General features: G+C 44.7%; 1 protein-coding gene across 1 annotated transcript in view; it reads right to left on the reverse strand.

The window, feature by feature from the left end:
- The window catches only part of TNR (tenascin R), a 599,486-nt gene that overhangs the window by 108,000 nt on the left and 475,978 nt on the right, over positions 1 to 15,508 (reverse strand). The window contains exon 3 of the mRNA XM_060232476.1: positions 5,263 to 5,821. Within this exon, the coding sequence (XP_060088459.1) occupies positions 5,263 to 5,761 (499 nt within the window). The 5' untranslated portion in view covers positions 5,762 to 5,821. The remainder of the gene's footprint in view (positions 1 to 5,262; positions 5,822 to 15,508) is intronic.

The raw sequence follows: 15,508 nt of genomic DNA on the forward strand, positions 1-15,508 counted from the left end.
CCTTATGACAAAGAGCAGAGCTCTTTGAGGCTTTGGCAGATTTAAACGTCGATTTCACTGGCATGAATTAGTTTCTCTGATAAAAACAGTCACCATATGGGGTGAGCAGGTGTTGTTCCAAAGGCTGTTGGGAGAAGGTATCAACAGCCTCTGAATTTAGGCTTAATGGAGTCCATGACAGTCAGTCTAAGAGTGTAGCACAGGGAGCTTAATTTTCACATAAAATATCCCAGTCTTGCCATGACTGGCAGCTGTCACACTGGCCAATTGCTTCACTCTTGGTGTCCTACCCAATCTATCCTTCTGTTTGTATTCTTTATATTTCAGTTTTTAAAAGCTGGTGAACTTCTTGGCCTAGCAAATAACAGCTAAGATGGCCTTGTCTCCAGAACTTTGAATACTGGAACCAGGAGATAAGTCATTGGCAGACTAGGGAGTGGGATTTGGTGGGACAGGGATGGTGTTTAGTTATGTCTGCTGGAGGCAGCAGACAGTTCCACTGTTAAATAAAGCTTGCTTGCTTCACACTTCAGTGGCACCAGATTCAAAGATGTATAGAAGCAAAGACTGTACCATGAGTTCCCAATTTTTTTCAGCCTGTGGGCACTTTTGTGAATGGGGAAAAGGTGCCACCACAAAATGGCTGCCACAGGCAGCAAGCACATTGGTCACAAAATGTTGGTAGGTTCCAAATCAAGTGTACTCCCATGAGGAAGGCCACTATTTCTCAGTGGATGCTGTCTACATACACCAAGGTGATGCATCCTGAGTTCTTCTGAAGCGCTTCCTTCTTCTGAAGGAAGGAGTTCTTCTGAAGCGCTAATTAGGCAGAGAAAGCCAGGTCATTTAGGTTTGGGGAGCAAATGATTTCATTAAGAAGTAAATGGGTTTCAGGAAACATATCAGCAGGTACCACAATGTCCATGGGGACCACTGGACTCCCCCATCAATGACAGAGAAAGGGGCCGCATCATTCTCCGTTCCAAAATGGTGGTATTGACATGGTGGGCTACTGGATCAAAGAACTCCAGCTAGGGTGGATTATGGAATTTTGCTACAAGTAACCCTGTTGTATATATCCCTTGTGTAACAGCGAGTCAAAGAGGCAAGCAGAAAGCCTTTCAAGAAACTATCTCCCTATGAATATTAAAGGGCTGGTCTGTCACTCACTCAGCCCTGTTCATTTTGGACACCCCTCCCTCCCTTTATTTCATTTATGGCAGTTTCAGGCATTGGGCTGGGTCCATTTGGGGGGAGACTATGCCTGTGTGCCTGCCTCCCCAGATGGGGACCCTCTTAAGGGGTCTTGGGGATTGAGCCCTATAACAGTATGCCCACCTTGGGGTGGTTGCTTAGCTCCACCCTCACGTGACAAGTGGGTCCATTGGTTTGCCAACATTGCAAGAAGATGCTGAAGACTTTGTTCCTCTGTTACATTATTGAAGAGTGTAGAGTTCTCTTTCTTTTCAGATTTGTATCTATTGAAAAAGTTTGTATGCATCCCTAAATTGTTATGGCTGATTGTAGTCTTTGATGACACAGGCACTGGTGATACACCAACTTGTCTTGAGGTCTGAGGAACACACATATTGAAACAGGAAGAAGAACTCAAGGTTCCCCCAGCAGGCAAGCTGGGGACGGTGTTCTCCAGAAGGCAAACTGCTGACAGACAGGTCACCCAATGTGTTGGATCCTGCCCTACGCTGCACCAATGCTTCATTTTGCTGTAACCAATACAACGGTGGCCTGTTTTACTCCAGTCAGGTACTCTGTGTGCTTATTGTTTCATTCCCTCCTTTCTTCCTCATTGCTGGCCCCCACCTGCCCTTAAGATTGCAAACTATCTCTCTGATATGACATTCCTTCAGGTGTAAAATCTTTTTTTTACGCTCTTCCTCTCCTTCATCAGACTGAGATTCACTACATCAACAACCCCCTTTTCGAAACCCATCCTTATTACAACAGCATGCTGTTACTTTGGCTTTGAAAAACAGACTTGTAGAGATGACCAACTGAACCGTGTCTTTTGAAAGACTTTAGCCTGATGAAAGGTTTACAGGGAGCTTCACAAAGCTTGCCACTTTATTATTCAGACGAAAGACAGTGTGGATAGTTCTCTGCTTTTTAAATAAGTTTTTTGCTCACACCATATGGACTGCTGAAGATATCCCCCAAGGTGTTGTTCTTTTCTTTTCTTTTTTCTTTCTTTTTTTTAATAAGGCCTTCTGATTTTCAGAGGCACTAAGGGTGTGATCTTATTATACATGCACAAGTTTCCATGAAGTTCATTGAGACTTGTGCACATTTAATTGAATGCAGCATGGCAGTTTGAAAGAAAGCGAGAGTGCTTTCCTTCTGAATATACTACTTTCAGCCATAAGATCTCTTTGGAAACTGTCAGAAAAATGATCTCAGTCTATTTTTAAACTGCTACAGAGAAAATAGTGTATCTTTGTTATCTTTCTTATCATAAGTGCTCTCTGCTCTTAAGTAGAGGTCGGTGAGTCTCACCCTTCAGTTTTGGGACCGAGTTCATTCTTTAAAGAACATTTTGTGCTTCAAAGGCTCAGAAAGACCCCGGTTTTTAAAAATCAAGAGAAGGGAAACTCTGCCATTTTCCTTTTCCCTGACTAGACTTGGAAGCCTCCTCAGTCATTTTATATACCACCCTGCCTAATGTTACTTTCCCCAAAACTTCCATTCCAGCACTGGGTATGAATGAACTGCTGGGTTCATTAGGCCTAAACTCTTACTGAGAGTGTCAAACCAGATGAGATTAGGGTTGCCAGGTCTGTGTTGGAAAATACCTGGATACTTTGGGGGTGGTTCTGGGCAGGGCTTTTTTAAATAGAAAAAGCCCAATAGGAGCTCATTTGCATATAGGTTTGCCAAGTCCCTCGCGGCCTTCTATTGTACCATAGAGTTTTCCCTCCCAAATTGCTAGAGCATCCAGAAAAACCATAGAGCTTCCCCGGAAACCCTAGAGTGGCTGGTGCACAGCATCGCTGGAGCAATGACCTCATTGCGCCAGGGACGTTGGAGGAGGTTCCCCCACCAGCCCAGTGTGGGCCAGTAGTTTGGGAGCCTCCAGGGCAGGAGAACCCCTGCCTGGCCCGGGGGCTTGGCAGCCCTATTTGCATATCAGAACACCCCCCCATTATCACCATTGTTTCACACAGGGCTTTTTTGTAGAAAAAGTCCAGCAGGAATTCATTTACATATGAGGCCACACACCCTGACTCCAAGCCTGCTGGAACTGCGTTCCTGTGCATCCCTGCTCAAAAAAAGTCTTGGATCCCGGAGAGGGCATGGTTTGGGGAGAGAAGAGGCCTCAGCACGGTACAATGCCATAGAATCCACCCATCAAAGCAGCCATTTTCTCCAGGAGAGCTGATTTCTGCCAGCTAGAGATCAGATGTAAAAGTGGGAGATCTCCAGGTCCCACCTGGAAGCTGGCAAGTCCAGATCTGGTGAAGTGGACTCTATGGAATTGCATATCTACTAAGTTCTCTCCCCATAGCTTAGCCTCCCCACATCTCCAGGAATCTGCCAAGCATTTGGCAACTCTAGACATGAGGAAAGCATGATTTACATGTTTCCGCACAATTTCCACCACAATTTCCCCTGACCTGAAGCATCCATGCAGATCTGTTATTTGTCCTTTGTGTCATCTGCAAGTTTTCCCCAGTAAGGCAAATAAGATCCCTCTGGGGCTGTTTTCGGTTGGAGAAATGGCATATGGAGACAAACCTCCCTCTCTTCATGCCACAGTCTGCACCCAGCCATTGAAGAAAAGAAGTGCTTGCTGGGAGCATGGGGCACACAACAAGTTCTAAGAGAAAACATTTTGGAAATTCTATTTTGTTTGGCACTCTAGGTCCTTTCTAAAAGCTTTGGAAACTCTCATAAATTACAATTCCCAGTGATTTCTGTAGCAGAAAGTTAGTGATTCTGTTGCCCAAGGCTCTTCTCTCTGTCTGAGGAGTTCTAGAGGGAGGAGTCAAGCTTCAGTTCTCCCATATAAGACCTTGACAGACCTTACAGACATACTAGGAGCCTACCAGTCACACTTAGCAGGAATGTGCGCTACCCTCAATCCTCCTAATCTGCACATTGACTATAGTCAAGTGAACAGGAGTAATACGTGTGTTTGCCATGTACATACAGCTTTAGTACACATGAATTGAGCATTGGACTTTTCTAGGTTTGGGTAGATGTTTTGTGGATGTTATCCTCCACATCTCTCTCTTCTCCAAGAACCTGAAATATGGAACACCCTTTGCATGCCCAGCAGAACTGGATCTACATGTTTTTGAGAGGGGGATTAAAAAATGACACCCCCTTATGGGCCCATTCTATCTTATGGGCCCATAGAATAGAATGGACTCCATACCCAATTTGGCGCTCCCCCTCTGGCGGCGTCCAGGGCAAGCGCCCCCCTGCTCCCGCTTAGATCCGGCTCTGATACCCAGTGGTCTAAATGAACCACTTTTCAGGGTCATTGACTAATGTTCCCTTTCTCCTAGCCCATAACGGCTATTATGTTTCAGGCTCTTCCTTGGTGGCTCTTGTAGGGACACAAAAAAGGGATATAAGTTTCATAAATGGGTTACAACTGTTTTAAGTTACTGGTTTTATTGATTTTATGTGTACTTTTTGTTGTACATTGCCTAGACCCCGGCATTGGTCGGGATGAGGCGATTCATAAATTTAATAAATAATAATAAAAAATAAAATAAATATATAAAAGTCCAGCAGTTTGTGCCACTTAAGGGAATAAAATATGTCCTACCAACTAGTCCTAACCACATTTAGGTCCATTTGCTTCTTCCATATCTTGACTCTTTCTGCCTCCCAACAAAGTTTTCATTCTAAACTTGGCCAAAAGGCTGATTCCTCCAAACAAGTTGCAATACATAGCAGAAAAGAACAGGACAATGGAAAACAGGGTCCCGTGCGAAGTGAGCACCAACACCTTTCCTTAAGGATATAAATAGCCCATTTTGGGACACTTGTCTATAGTTTCTAGGCTATTCTTTCTGGAAAGAACATCAGCAAGGATGTTTTGGATATATTTGTTTAAAAATTAGATGTAAATCCCTCAATAAGGTTTTAGGCCTTTGGGTTCTGCAATGGCTGGAAACCTAGAGGCACAGTGGAGAGCTCTGCCTATCCAAGTCCTAAGCAAATGACGTCAAGTTCATTCTCCTTTCCTTCGAAATCTCTTAGCCCCCAGCAAGACCTCACGGCATTGGTTACTACCTGTGGCTGCACTTTCTTGACAGCAATTGGAGTTGCATTGGTCCCGGAGCATGGACACCTCCCTCTCCAGCATCTCAATCCTGCTCAGCAGCTCTTGGATATCACGGGAAGAGGCGGCACACTTGCAAGTCTGTTTGGGGAGGTTTATCCTGTGGGTGAAGGTCACCTGGCTCTCACTGTCTGAGGTCTGCTCGGTGTATTCCGTCATCCGGTCATCCTCCGAACTCACCTCCGGGTCAGATGAAGCCTCTAGGGAGGTTGAGCAGAGGCTGTCCAGAGGCACGTTTATGTTGTATATGTGACTGAAGACCATGGGCTGCTCTTTGACCGGGGATGTGTAGTTGGCAAAGCTGCCTTCCTCATCAGAGACCTGTCTTTTGACTCTCTCCGTGGTCACTTCTAGCCGGCATTCAAAGGGTCTGAAGATAGATCCCAGCAGCATTAAGTTGAGACCCACCAGAATATTCCTTAGGACTACATTTTCACCATCGCCTCCCATTTTCTTCAGATGGACAAGAAGCTTCTAGGCCAGCCTTGGATAGAGGAGTGTTGGAAGAACCTGAAACAAAGAACAGAAGATGTATTTGATATCAGTGTTTCTGACAGCGGTCCTAGGGGAAATCTGATCAAAGTGGTGAAAAATCCAAAAGTTGCAACAGCTAAGTGAAAAAAAAACCCCACAAAACAAAAAAAACTACCATCCATTTCCAATGCAATTATAAAGTCTGGAAAGATAAATAGCAACGGAATTTGTGTATCCCACTTGAAGCAATGTATTATCAGCAAATTACTACTTGCTTCTACAACTACTAATCAGTTATATTGCTATTCCAATTTACAAAGTTGTTTATAGTCTTAACTATGCAGTCCTAAATAAAATAACACCCTTCTTAGCCAATTGACTTCAATGGACATAGAAAAGTCTAGCTCTGTTTAGGACTCTACTGTGTGACACAGCAATCCTTCAGGCTGGCCAAACAGAGATGTGTTTCTTGAAACGCTGAGTGAGATCTTTTTGCACTGAGGTCAGCCCTGAGCCAAACTCAGCCCTTTCAGTAGTATCATCTGGTCTCCTAATTGCCAATCCCAAAGGCAAAATGAAGGTGGACAAAGCAGCATCTGTGACTATGGGACTCGGCAGGCTGGCTGGAGCAGTTTGAGGTCTTGGCCCCTGACCTCTCACTACATTACCAACATGGTCCTCAATCAAAGCTAGCTGCTGACCCATTTGTTTTTCTCAGGCAAACTAAGCCCACCTGTGATATTAAACAGGATTATTAATGTCCACACAAAGCTACAAAAAAGTGAGTCAGTGATTTTCACTTCTGTAGTTGTGTGAAATAGAAAACTGGACAGCAAAATTAAAGAAAGACAGTGAAAGAGATTCCAGTATTTACTCTGCTTCAGTGATTTTCACTTCTGTGGTTGTGTGAAATAGAAAACTGGACAGCAAAATTAAAGAAAGACAGTGAAAGAGATTCCAGTATTTACTCTGCTGGGGAGTGAAGGCAGGTCTTGGAAGCTAAGCAGTGTGGGTGCTTGGGAGACCTCCAAGGCAGACTCTGTAGAGGAAGGCAATGGTCAACCACCTCAGCTGCTCACTTTTCTTGAAAGATCCTGCTTGGATTTGCTATAAATTGGCTGTAACTTGATGGGACACACACACACACATTTGCTCTGCTGATATAAGCAGATTGTTTAAAAGAGAGAGATAGTGCAGGAGTGTAGTGGTCAGTATGCTGGACTAAAACCAGCAGGATCCAGTTTCAACTCACAGAATTCATTGGGTGACCTTGGGCCAATCACTCTCCTTTATTAGAGCACTTCGGACCAGGATGAGCATAGGTGGCATCTTAGAACCCAAAAAATTGAAGCTCCACTCTGCCAACACTTTATGGGGACTAACCATTCCCCTAGTGATTTTTCTTTCCTGGTACTGGAAGAATTTGATCCACACCCATTTGTGAAATGAACCCTTCCCCTCCATAAGTAAGGTTCTATTGTTCAGCATCAGATTCATATTCAACTCTTCATCATCATTTTCATCTGCATCAGCAGGGCTTTTTTTTGTAGCAGGAACTCCTTTGCATATTAGGCCACACAGCCCTGATGTAGCCAGTTCTCCATGAGCTTACAGGGCTCTTAGTACAGGGCCTACTGTAAGCTCCAGGAGAACTGGTTACATCAGAGCTGTGTGGCCTAACATGCAAAGGAGTTCCTGCTACAAAAAAAGAAATAATGAACTGATGAAAATGCAGGTTAGGATAGGCTGTTCCAAGTGGAGAGATGCCATGACCACAGATCATTATAATGTTTGCCGGAAGCCTAGTAAATTTGATTGGGGGCTTTGGCATCAGCAACCACTGTATGAAATATCAGTAAACTACGCTGCAGAATGTTTGGTTTATTTATGTTTGTGCTCCGGATGAACAAATACTGCTTGTTAAAATATACAATCCCACCACCCACACGGAATTACATGGTAAAGTGTCTTTATTTGCAGTCAAGCAACATTCATTTGGCTATTGGCTATTTGAAGAGCTGGTTTGGTGTAGTGGTTAAGAGTGGCACACTCTAATCTGCCGAACCGGGTTTGACTCCCCCCTTCTCCACATGCATCCTGCTGGGTGGTCTTGGGCCAGTCACCATTCCCTCAGAACTCTCTTTCAAGCCCCACCTCCCTCACAAGGTGCCTGCTATGGGGAGAGTGAGGGAAGGCAATTGTAAGCCACTTTGAGACTCTTGAGGGTAGAGAAAAGTGGGGTATAAAAATAACTCTTCCTCTTCTTGTGTCAATTTGCAGCTTCTAGGTGGTAAATTTAAACTGCAACGGTCAGGGCTTTTTTTTTTTTGAGCAGGAACGCAGTTCTGGTTGGCTTGGTGTCAGGGGGTGTGGCCTAGTATGTAAATGAGTTCCTGCTGGGCTTTTTATAAAAAAAGCCCTGTGTGAAACAATGGTGACATCAGGAGTCTGGCCTAATATGCAGATGAGTTCCTGCTGGGCTTTTTCTAGAAAAAAAGCCCTGGCAAGGGCCCAAACTCATCCTGCTATGAAATCTTTTGGCCTTCATGGTAGCTTACATTGGGGCCAAACTTAAACTTGTTGTGTTTGGGCTCTCCCTATCTCTGCTTTCACTCCAATAGCTTTGCTTGAAAGAATTGCAGCAAAATGTGGCAGAGACTCTACTCATCAGACAGGCCAAAGGATGCTCATTATTTGTACAGGGTTCAACTGGGCTGCCTGTGGTTTATTTCCTGATCGGGAATTTGACTTGCATTTTGTTTCCATCGGAACACTAGCTCGTGTTGAAAAGAAGCTGTATGATCTGAATGGAGCTTTTGAAGAAAAGCAGCTTGTGACCCGGTGCCCTGGATTTTTCTTGTAATTTCATCCTATTGTCCTTAATAGCAGCCAGCCATTTTTTTTCTGTTTGATAGCTTGCTGTAATTACTCCAGCTGCAGTTGCTCTTCTTTGGTCTAGATCTTTCCTTGTTATGCTAAGAATAGCCACCCCATTCTCCTCTATAGTGAATCAGGGGCATGTGTGTATGTATAAAGCACTGTCAAGTTGTCCCCAATGTACGGCAACCCCAGCAAGGGGAAGTGGGAAGCAGAGGCAGTTTGCCATTGACTTCCTTTGTAGAGTCTTCCTTGGTAGTCTCCCTCCCAATTACCAATCCTGCTTACCTTCTGAGATCTGAACAGACTGGGCTATACCATGCCACCCTCTTTTCCCAGTAAGGCATATGGCTAAGAGAGCCAGTTTGGTGTAGTGGTTAAGTATGTGGACTCTTATCTGGAAGAACCGGGTTTGATTCTCCACTCATCCACTTACAGCTGCTGGAATGGCCTTGGGTTAGCCATAGCTCTCGCAGAAGTTGTCCTTGAAAGGTCAGCTGCTGTGAGAGCCCTCTCAGCCCCACCCACCTCCACAGGGTGTCTGTTGTGGGGGAAGAAGATATAGGAGATTGTAAGCCACTCTGAGTCTTTGATTCAGAGAGAAGAGCAGGGTATAAATCTACATTCTTCTTCTTCTAAGCCCAAGTGGTATGCATTTTCCACATGCACTTCCACCCGGAATGAAAAAAAAACAGTCCATTTGGGAAATTATGTAGAGGGGTAAGACAAGTATGAAAGGAATGGGTATGAACTGGAAAAATGCAGCTTGGTTTGTGGTGTGCCCAGTTTGCGAGCTGTGGACTTTTATGCAAATTCATGAACTTTTAGGCAAATTGTGACCCAGTAGAACACCCCCCCCCCCCCCATCCCCAGCATGCTAGAGACACCAAACTTGCAGGGGATCTCTGGCTGACTTTCTTCCACCGAGTTTGGTGACGATTGGATTTATAGGATCTGAGTTACAACCTCCCAAAAAAGGTGCCCTCAGGAAAGTCCTTAATGGGGAAATGACAGGCACAGGTTCTCCCCCTCCCCTGGTCATCAGATTTCTCCACTGTTCTTGTCAGTTTCAAGAGCCCCCCCCCCCACTTTGCTAGAGTTCCTTTGTGTTCCTTTTTTCTTTCACACAGCTTGCAATCTCGGATTTCTTGTGACACTGTGCTTTGAGATCAATCTGTCCTTTTAAGCTTGCAGTCCCACAGTGGTACTGGATTCTGCCAGGCATTGTGTACACTGAACTGGTTGTGCTGGACTTGCAAAATCTACCCCTCCCCTTGAACACTGAACTGGCTGTACTGGACTTGGGGGAAAAGTCCTTTCCCCTTCAGTTTGTACTGCAGGGTTTTTACTTGCATTTCTGCAGTTACAGTAGTCTATGAAAACAACTCAAGAAAAAGCCAGTGACTTGCATTTCTGCAGTTACAGTAGTCTATGAAAACAACTCAAGAAAAAGCCAGTGACACCAGACTCACAGGGAAACTTCACTGCCCCCCTTGAAGTTTGCTGTGAAGTTTGGTAAACATCTTTATTGAGCGGAGACTGTCTGAAAACATATCCATTCAAAAACTGCAACTAACCTCCAGGAACAGCTTCAAAGTTCGTGCAGGTTGACCTGCCATGAACTTGACTTTGTGAAATACAAACTAGCCAAAATTTGTCATGAACTTTAGTTTGTGGGCCAATTCATGGCCATCCCTAGTTAAAGTAGAACTTGAGTGGCTACACAGATGCTGCAAATAAGCAACAAAATAAGAATGATTTGGGGAATGATTTGGGATGCCTCCCAATACAATACTTCCAGAGCAAAAACATCCACTTACAAAAATCTGGTGCAGTACTAGCCAGGTGGTTATTAAGGGCACAGTGCACTTGGTCTCACATGCTGAAGCCCTACATAATGACAACTGCAGTTCAATGAAGCAACGCGATACAAAAAATGGTGCCAGGATGCTCTTCTCTTTTCAAAAGTTACCATAATTGGAATGAACTTTGCTTACAGAGCATAATCGTTAAATATCTGGCCACAAATATTTGCTCAGGAGTTTGGCAGAGCTCAGCCCCTGACTCTCAGAAAACAGAGGCTGCTTCATGAAAATGAAATACCTTCCTGGAGGGCCTTCTGTGCAAAACAGACTATGAGCTTGTTTGGCGGCTCTAGCAGGGAAGCACAGCTATCCTATACCCTTAACTAAAGAACAGCACACTCATTCTATTGGAATGGTTGTCCTCTTCCACTAAGTGTGCAGCTTTGGGTGGGATGCACATGGAGTGGTGAGGGAGGTAGGAATCACCTGCCTAGCCAGGCAGGTCAGCCAGATCAACCCTTATGATCAATGGGATGACAGATGTCACAGCCAGATCGCTGTCACAGCCAGATCGCTGTCACAGCCAGATCGCTCTCACAGCCAAAGGGCCTGCAAGACAAAACTGTTCAAACATGCTTTTAACTTCTAGTGGAGGCGTCCAGTACTCCACCACCCCACAGCACTGATATCTTAACCCAACCCAAACAGAAAGGTAAGGCGCTCTATAACATCCAATAACATCACAGTAAACAGCGCTAATCAAGAAGTAATAATAATGCCATCTAGGGATCGGAAGTGTATATGTTTGAGATGTTTTTAATAACTGATTATGATTGTATTGTAATAATGTAATTTTATGTTGTTTTAATTGATGTTAGCCGCCCTGAGCCTGTTAGGGGAGGGCGGGATACAAATGTAATAAATTGAAAACAAACAAACAAACAAAGGTTGTTATTAAGAACACCTTATTTTAATTGCATGTTGCTCCTAAACTATCTTCCTACTAGGGGTGTGCTCTTGGTATATACTGAACTGACTCAGCCTTCCATCCTTCTGAGGTTGTTAAAACGAGTACCCAGCTTGCTGGGGGTAAAGTGTAGATAACTAGGGAAAGCAATGGCAAACCACCCCACAACAAAAAGTGCCAAGAAAACGTTCTGATGTGACATCAACTCAGTGCTTGCACAGGGGGCTACCTTTACCTTTTTATTCATCTGAATTAGACAATCTGATTCATCTACTGAAATAACCGATATCATTTGGCTTTTATTCAGCATGGCTGAAGAGACTGCAATCTCTTTAAATGCCTTCAGCCCACTCACCAAGTCATGCTGCCATGGTGATGCAACCCGGTGAGTGAATGGAAGGCATTTAAAGTTTCCATTAAAAATACATGCACCTAGAGCAGGAAGCACAGGAACACAGTTCTGGATGGCCTTGCATTTGGGGTGGTGGTAGTGGTGACCTAATATGCAAATGAGTTCCTGCTGGGCTTTTTCTATTAAAAAAGCCCTATGTGAAACAATGGTGACATCAGGGTGTGTGACTTGATATGCAAATAAGTTCCTGCTGGGCTTATTCTGCAAAAAAAAAAAAAGCCCTTCATAAACCCAAAACAAGGAAGAGTCAGTAATAGAGAAAGCATTCAGTTCACTCCAAGGCTGTCTGTGATCCAGGCTCATGCAAAGTGGGTTGTGAGCCAAGGGCTAAGATCACTTTGGATCTTGCCCATCAACTAACGTTTTGGCTATGGCCAAGCTTTTAAATACATGAGCAGAGACAAATGCTCCACCTGGAATGTCTATAGCTGGCAGCTATGTTCCCACAATTCATGTCTCTGTTAAAATTGGAGAAAGCTAGAGAATACACAGATCCAGGAACTGTACTCGTAGCATCATGCGTGAAAAGGCCCTTAGATCAACAGGTGATAAGTCCAGTGATGGATAAGATGAAGTGGGCACTGCAGATATCCATTCCAGCTAATTTTACTGAGAATCCATTGATAGTTCCCAACTCATCACCAGTAAAGACACAATGTTCCTTGGCTTTTATTTAACAAATTTTGGTGTCCAGCACTGTACCAGGTGGTACACAGGAGACCAAAGAGACACAGCTCATATCCAGGAGGTCTACATCCTGTGTCAGGTGAACAGATCAAAGGGTAAGGACAGGGCATGAGAGCAACAGGAGCCAATTTTCCTGCAACTAAAGTGGATATTACACATGAGTATTTTCCTTATTATGCTTGCGTTGTAGTCTAACATCAATTTGCAGACCCTGGGCTCTGTCTGGTGCAAATGAGATGCCTTCAGGCCCATTGACTTTCATGTTGCCTTTCATAGACGTCCTATATCTGCAGGAGTGTAATTGAGAGATTACTAGTCAGCAACGAAGGATTAGCAATTGCAATTGTACACAGGAAAGAGAAGCAATCTGATGCGCTACCCTGATCCAACTGGGTGGATGAATGCTAGAAATGAAGATTTGATCCAGAACGCAGAATTCTATCTAGGACTCAAGTGATTCATTTGGTTGTTTTTTTTTTTTTTTACAGCATCTCCTTGATCAGTTCTGAATAACAGCCAAGGCCAAAAGCTAAAAGACCTTCTCATGTTCCCTTATCAGTCAAGTGCTATATAGCAGCCATTGCTAGGCAACCATGTCAATATTGCTAGCCTTCAAGCGATTTATGCCAGTAAAAGGCAGGAGGAGAGGGTAAGTCCCTTTCCCAGGGGAATTTTGGCCTTTGAAGGAGGACTCATTGTGGTCAGGCCCACCAGCAACCACCAAGCAAGTAGTTACCATGCAACTTGCATAACCAAGACAGGCTGCTTGCAAGTGTTCAACAGCAGCTGCCCAACCAAAGCCAGCAGGGTGTAGTGGTTAGACTTTCAGACTAGGATTTGGAGCAGCCTGGTTTGAATCCCCACTCTATTATGGAAGCTTGATGAGTTACCTTGGGTCAGTCACACACTCTTAGCCTAGTCTACCTCAAAGAGCTGATGTGAGGATAAAATGGAGGAGAGGTGTATGATGTAAACTATCTTCCCGCTGTGGGGAAAGGCGGGGATTAAACAAAGTAGATAAATAATAAGTATAGCTAAAGTACAGCTAAAAGTTTAGCTAAAGGAGGATAAAAGGTAGGTTGGCGGGTGGGTGGAAAGAAGGGGACAGGATATGGCAGCTGCCAAGAGCATGGAAAGAGGAAATAATGTAGGAAGGGGGATACAGGGGAAAGTGAAGTGCCCTGACCAAGTGACAAGAGGAGGCCAATGCAGCAGCAGAGTGACATGCTCTGAAAACAGAACACACAGATAGGGCAAGCAAGGATTATGGGGGAAAGAACTTCCCCATGCCAGAAGTAGACTTTCTAGCCCTGTCACTAACGGTGCAATCCAATGCAGTGGTATTCCAAACTAATCCCATTGAAATCCGTGGGCTTGGCGTGCACAGGATTCCTCTGTAATTCTCCCCCATGCCGATGCTAATGGGGGCTGGTATCTGAACACGCTTCACAGCAGTGATGATGGGAAATTGCCTTGTATAATTCATAACAATTTTCTATGCGTTGCACTGTCTTTTTTTCCTACTCCCAGTGGGAAATGAAGTATTGTCTTCTTCCCCGGTCTTTTGCATTAAAACAGCTGTTTACAAGCTTCTGACTTTTTTCTTTTTGCTAAACCGCCACATGCCTCGAAAACATGCTGAGCGGTTGTTCAGCAACGTCTCCGACACTTACAGGGTCATTATCTTAAATTTTCTCAGAAACTACCGCTGTACTTTGCCTTCCCTCCTTAATTGGTGAGTAATACCTGCTGCTTGAAATGACATCTGCGGCTGTCATAGCCACCTCTGCTCTGCAGGAGAAATGTGGAAAACAGATTTCAGTTTGGTGGAAGCCCAGCCACATGAGTATGCTGCAAAGAGGGTTGCCAGGTCCCTCCTGGCAAATGGCTGGAGATGGGGAGGATTTACCTCATGAAAGAGAAAGACCCAGGGCTTGTAGCCAGCATCACACAGGAAGTGATGTCATCATACCAGCAATGTCCAGGCAACACACTGGTATTTGGGCAAAAAATCTGTGGTAAAATCAGCTTCTATCAATGAGTTTTTGCCCAAATACAAGAACGATGCCTGATGTGATGTCACTTCCAGTTAGGGTTGCCAGTCCCCAGGTGGGAGCAGGGGATCCCCTGATCTGGAGGCCCTCCCCCCACTTCAGGGTTATCAGAAAGCACGTGAAAGGGGGGAGGGAAGTGTCTGCTGGGCACTCCATTATACCCTATGGAGATCGATTCTCATAGGATATAATGGAGAATTGATCCATGGGTATCTGGGGCTCGAGGGGGGGCTGTTTTTTGAGGCAGAGGCATCACATTTTCAGCATAACATCTGGTGCCTCTCCTCAAAAAGCCCCCCCAAGTTTCAAAAAGATTGGACCAGGGAGTCCAATTCTATGAGCCCCAGAAGAAGGTGCCCCTATCCTTCATTATTTTCCAATGGAGGGAAGGCATATAAAAGGGGTGTCGTTCCTTTAAATGTGATTGCCAGAACTCCCTTTGGAGTTCAGTTGTGCTCGTCACAATCTTGCTCCTGCATCCACCTCCAAACTCTCCTGGTTTCATCCTCAAAGTCCCCAGATATTTCTTGAGTCAGACCTGGCAACCCTACATCCAGTGCTGTACTAGCCATGAGGCCCTGGCCTTTCTCTTTCTCCAAGTTCCCCCTGCTGGCCAGCTGATTGGTGGCTGGGTAGACAGGGCCTGTTGGCAGGAGACCCTGCCTCCGTTGGTGGGTCTGGCAACCCTTGCTGCAAGTAATTGATGGCTCTAATTCTAATCCCGTGACTCGGTTTCTTCAGCTGTTACAGAACTGCTCGTCCATAGACCAATAACAGTCAGCTCTTTCAGACCTAAATCCCACCATTAATAGGGATCTGTAGCAAGGGACAAACTTTTAAACATAGGATTCCTACTCTGGAAAAAAAACAACAACCCTGCACACAGAAGACTAGGTGTTAGCATGAAGGTTCAAGCTTCTT

The sequence above is a fragment of the Heteronotia binoei genome, chromosome 2 (assembly GCF_032191835.1).
Source record: "Heteronotia binoei isolate CCM8104 ecotype False Entrance Well chromosome 2, APGP_CSIRO_Hbin_v1, whole genome shotgun sequence".
NCBI lineage: Eukaryota > Metazoa > Chordata > Lepidosauria > Squamata > Gekkonidae > Heteronotia > Heteronotia binoei.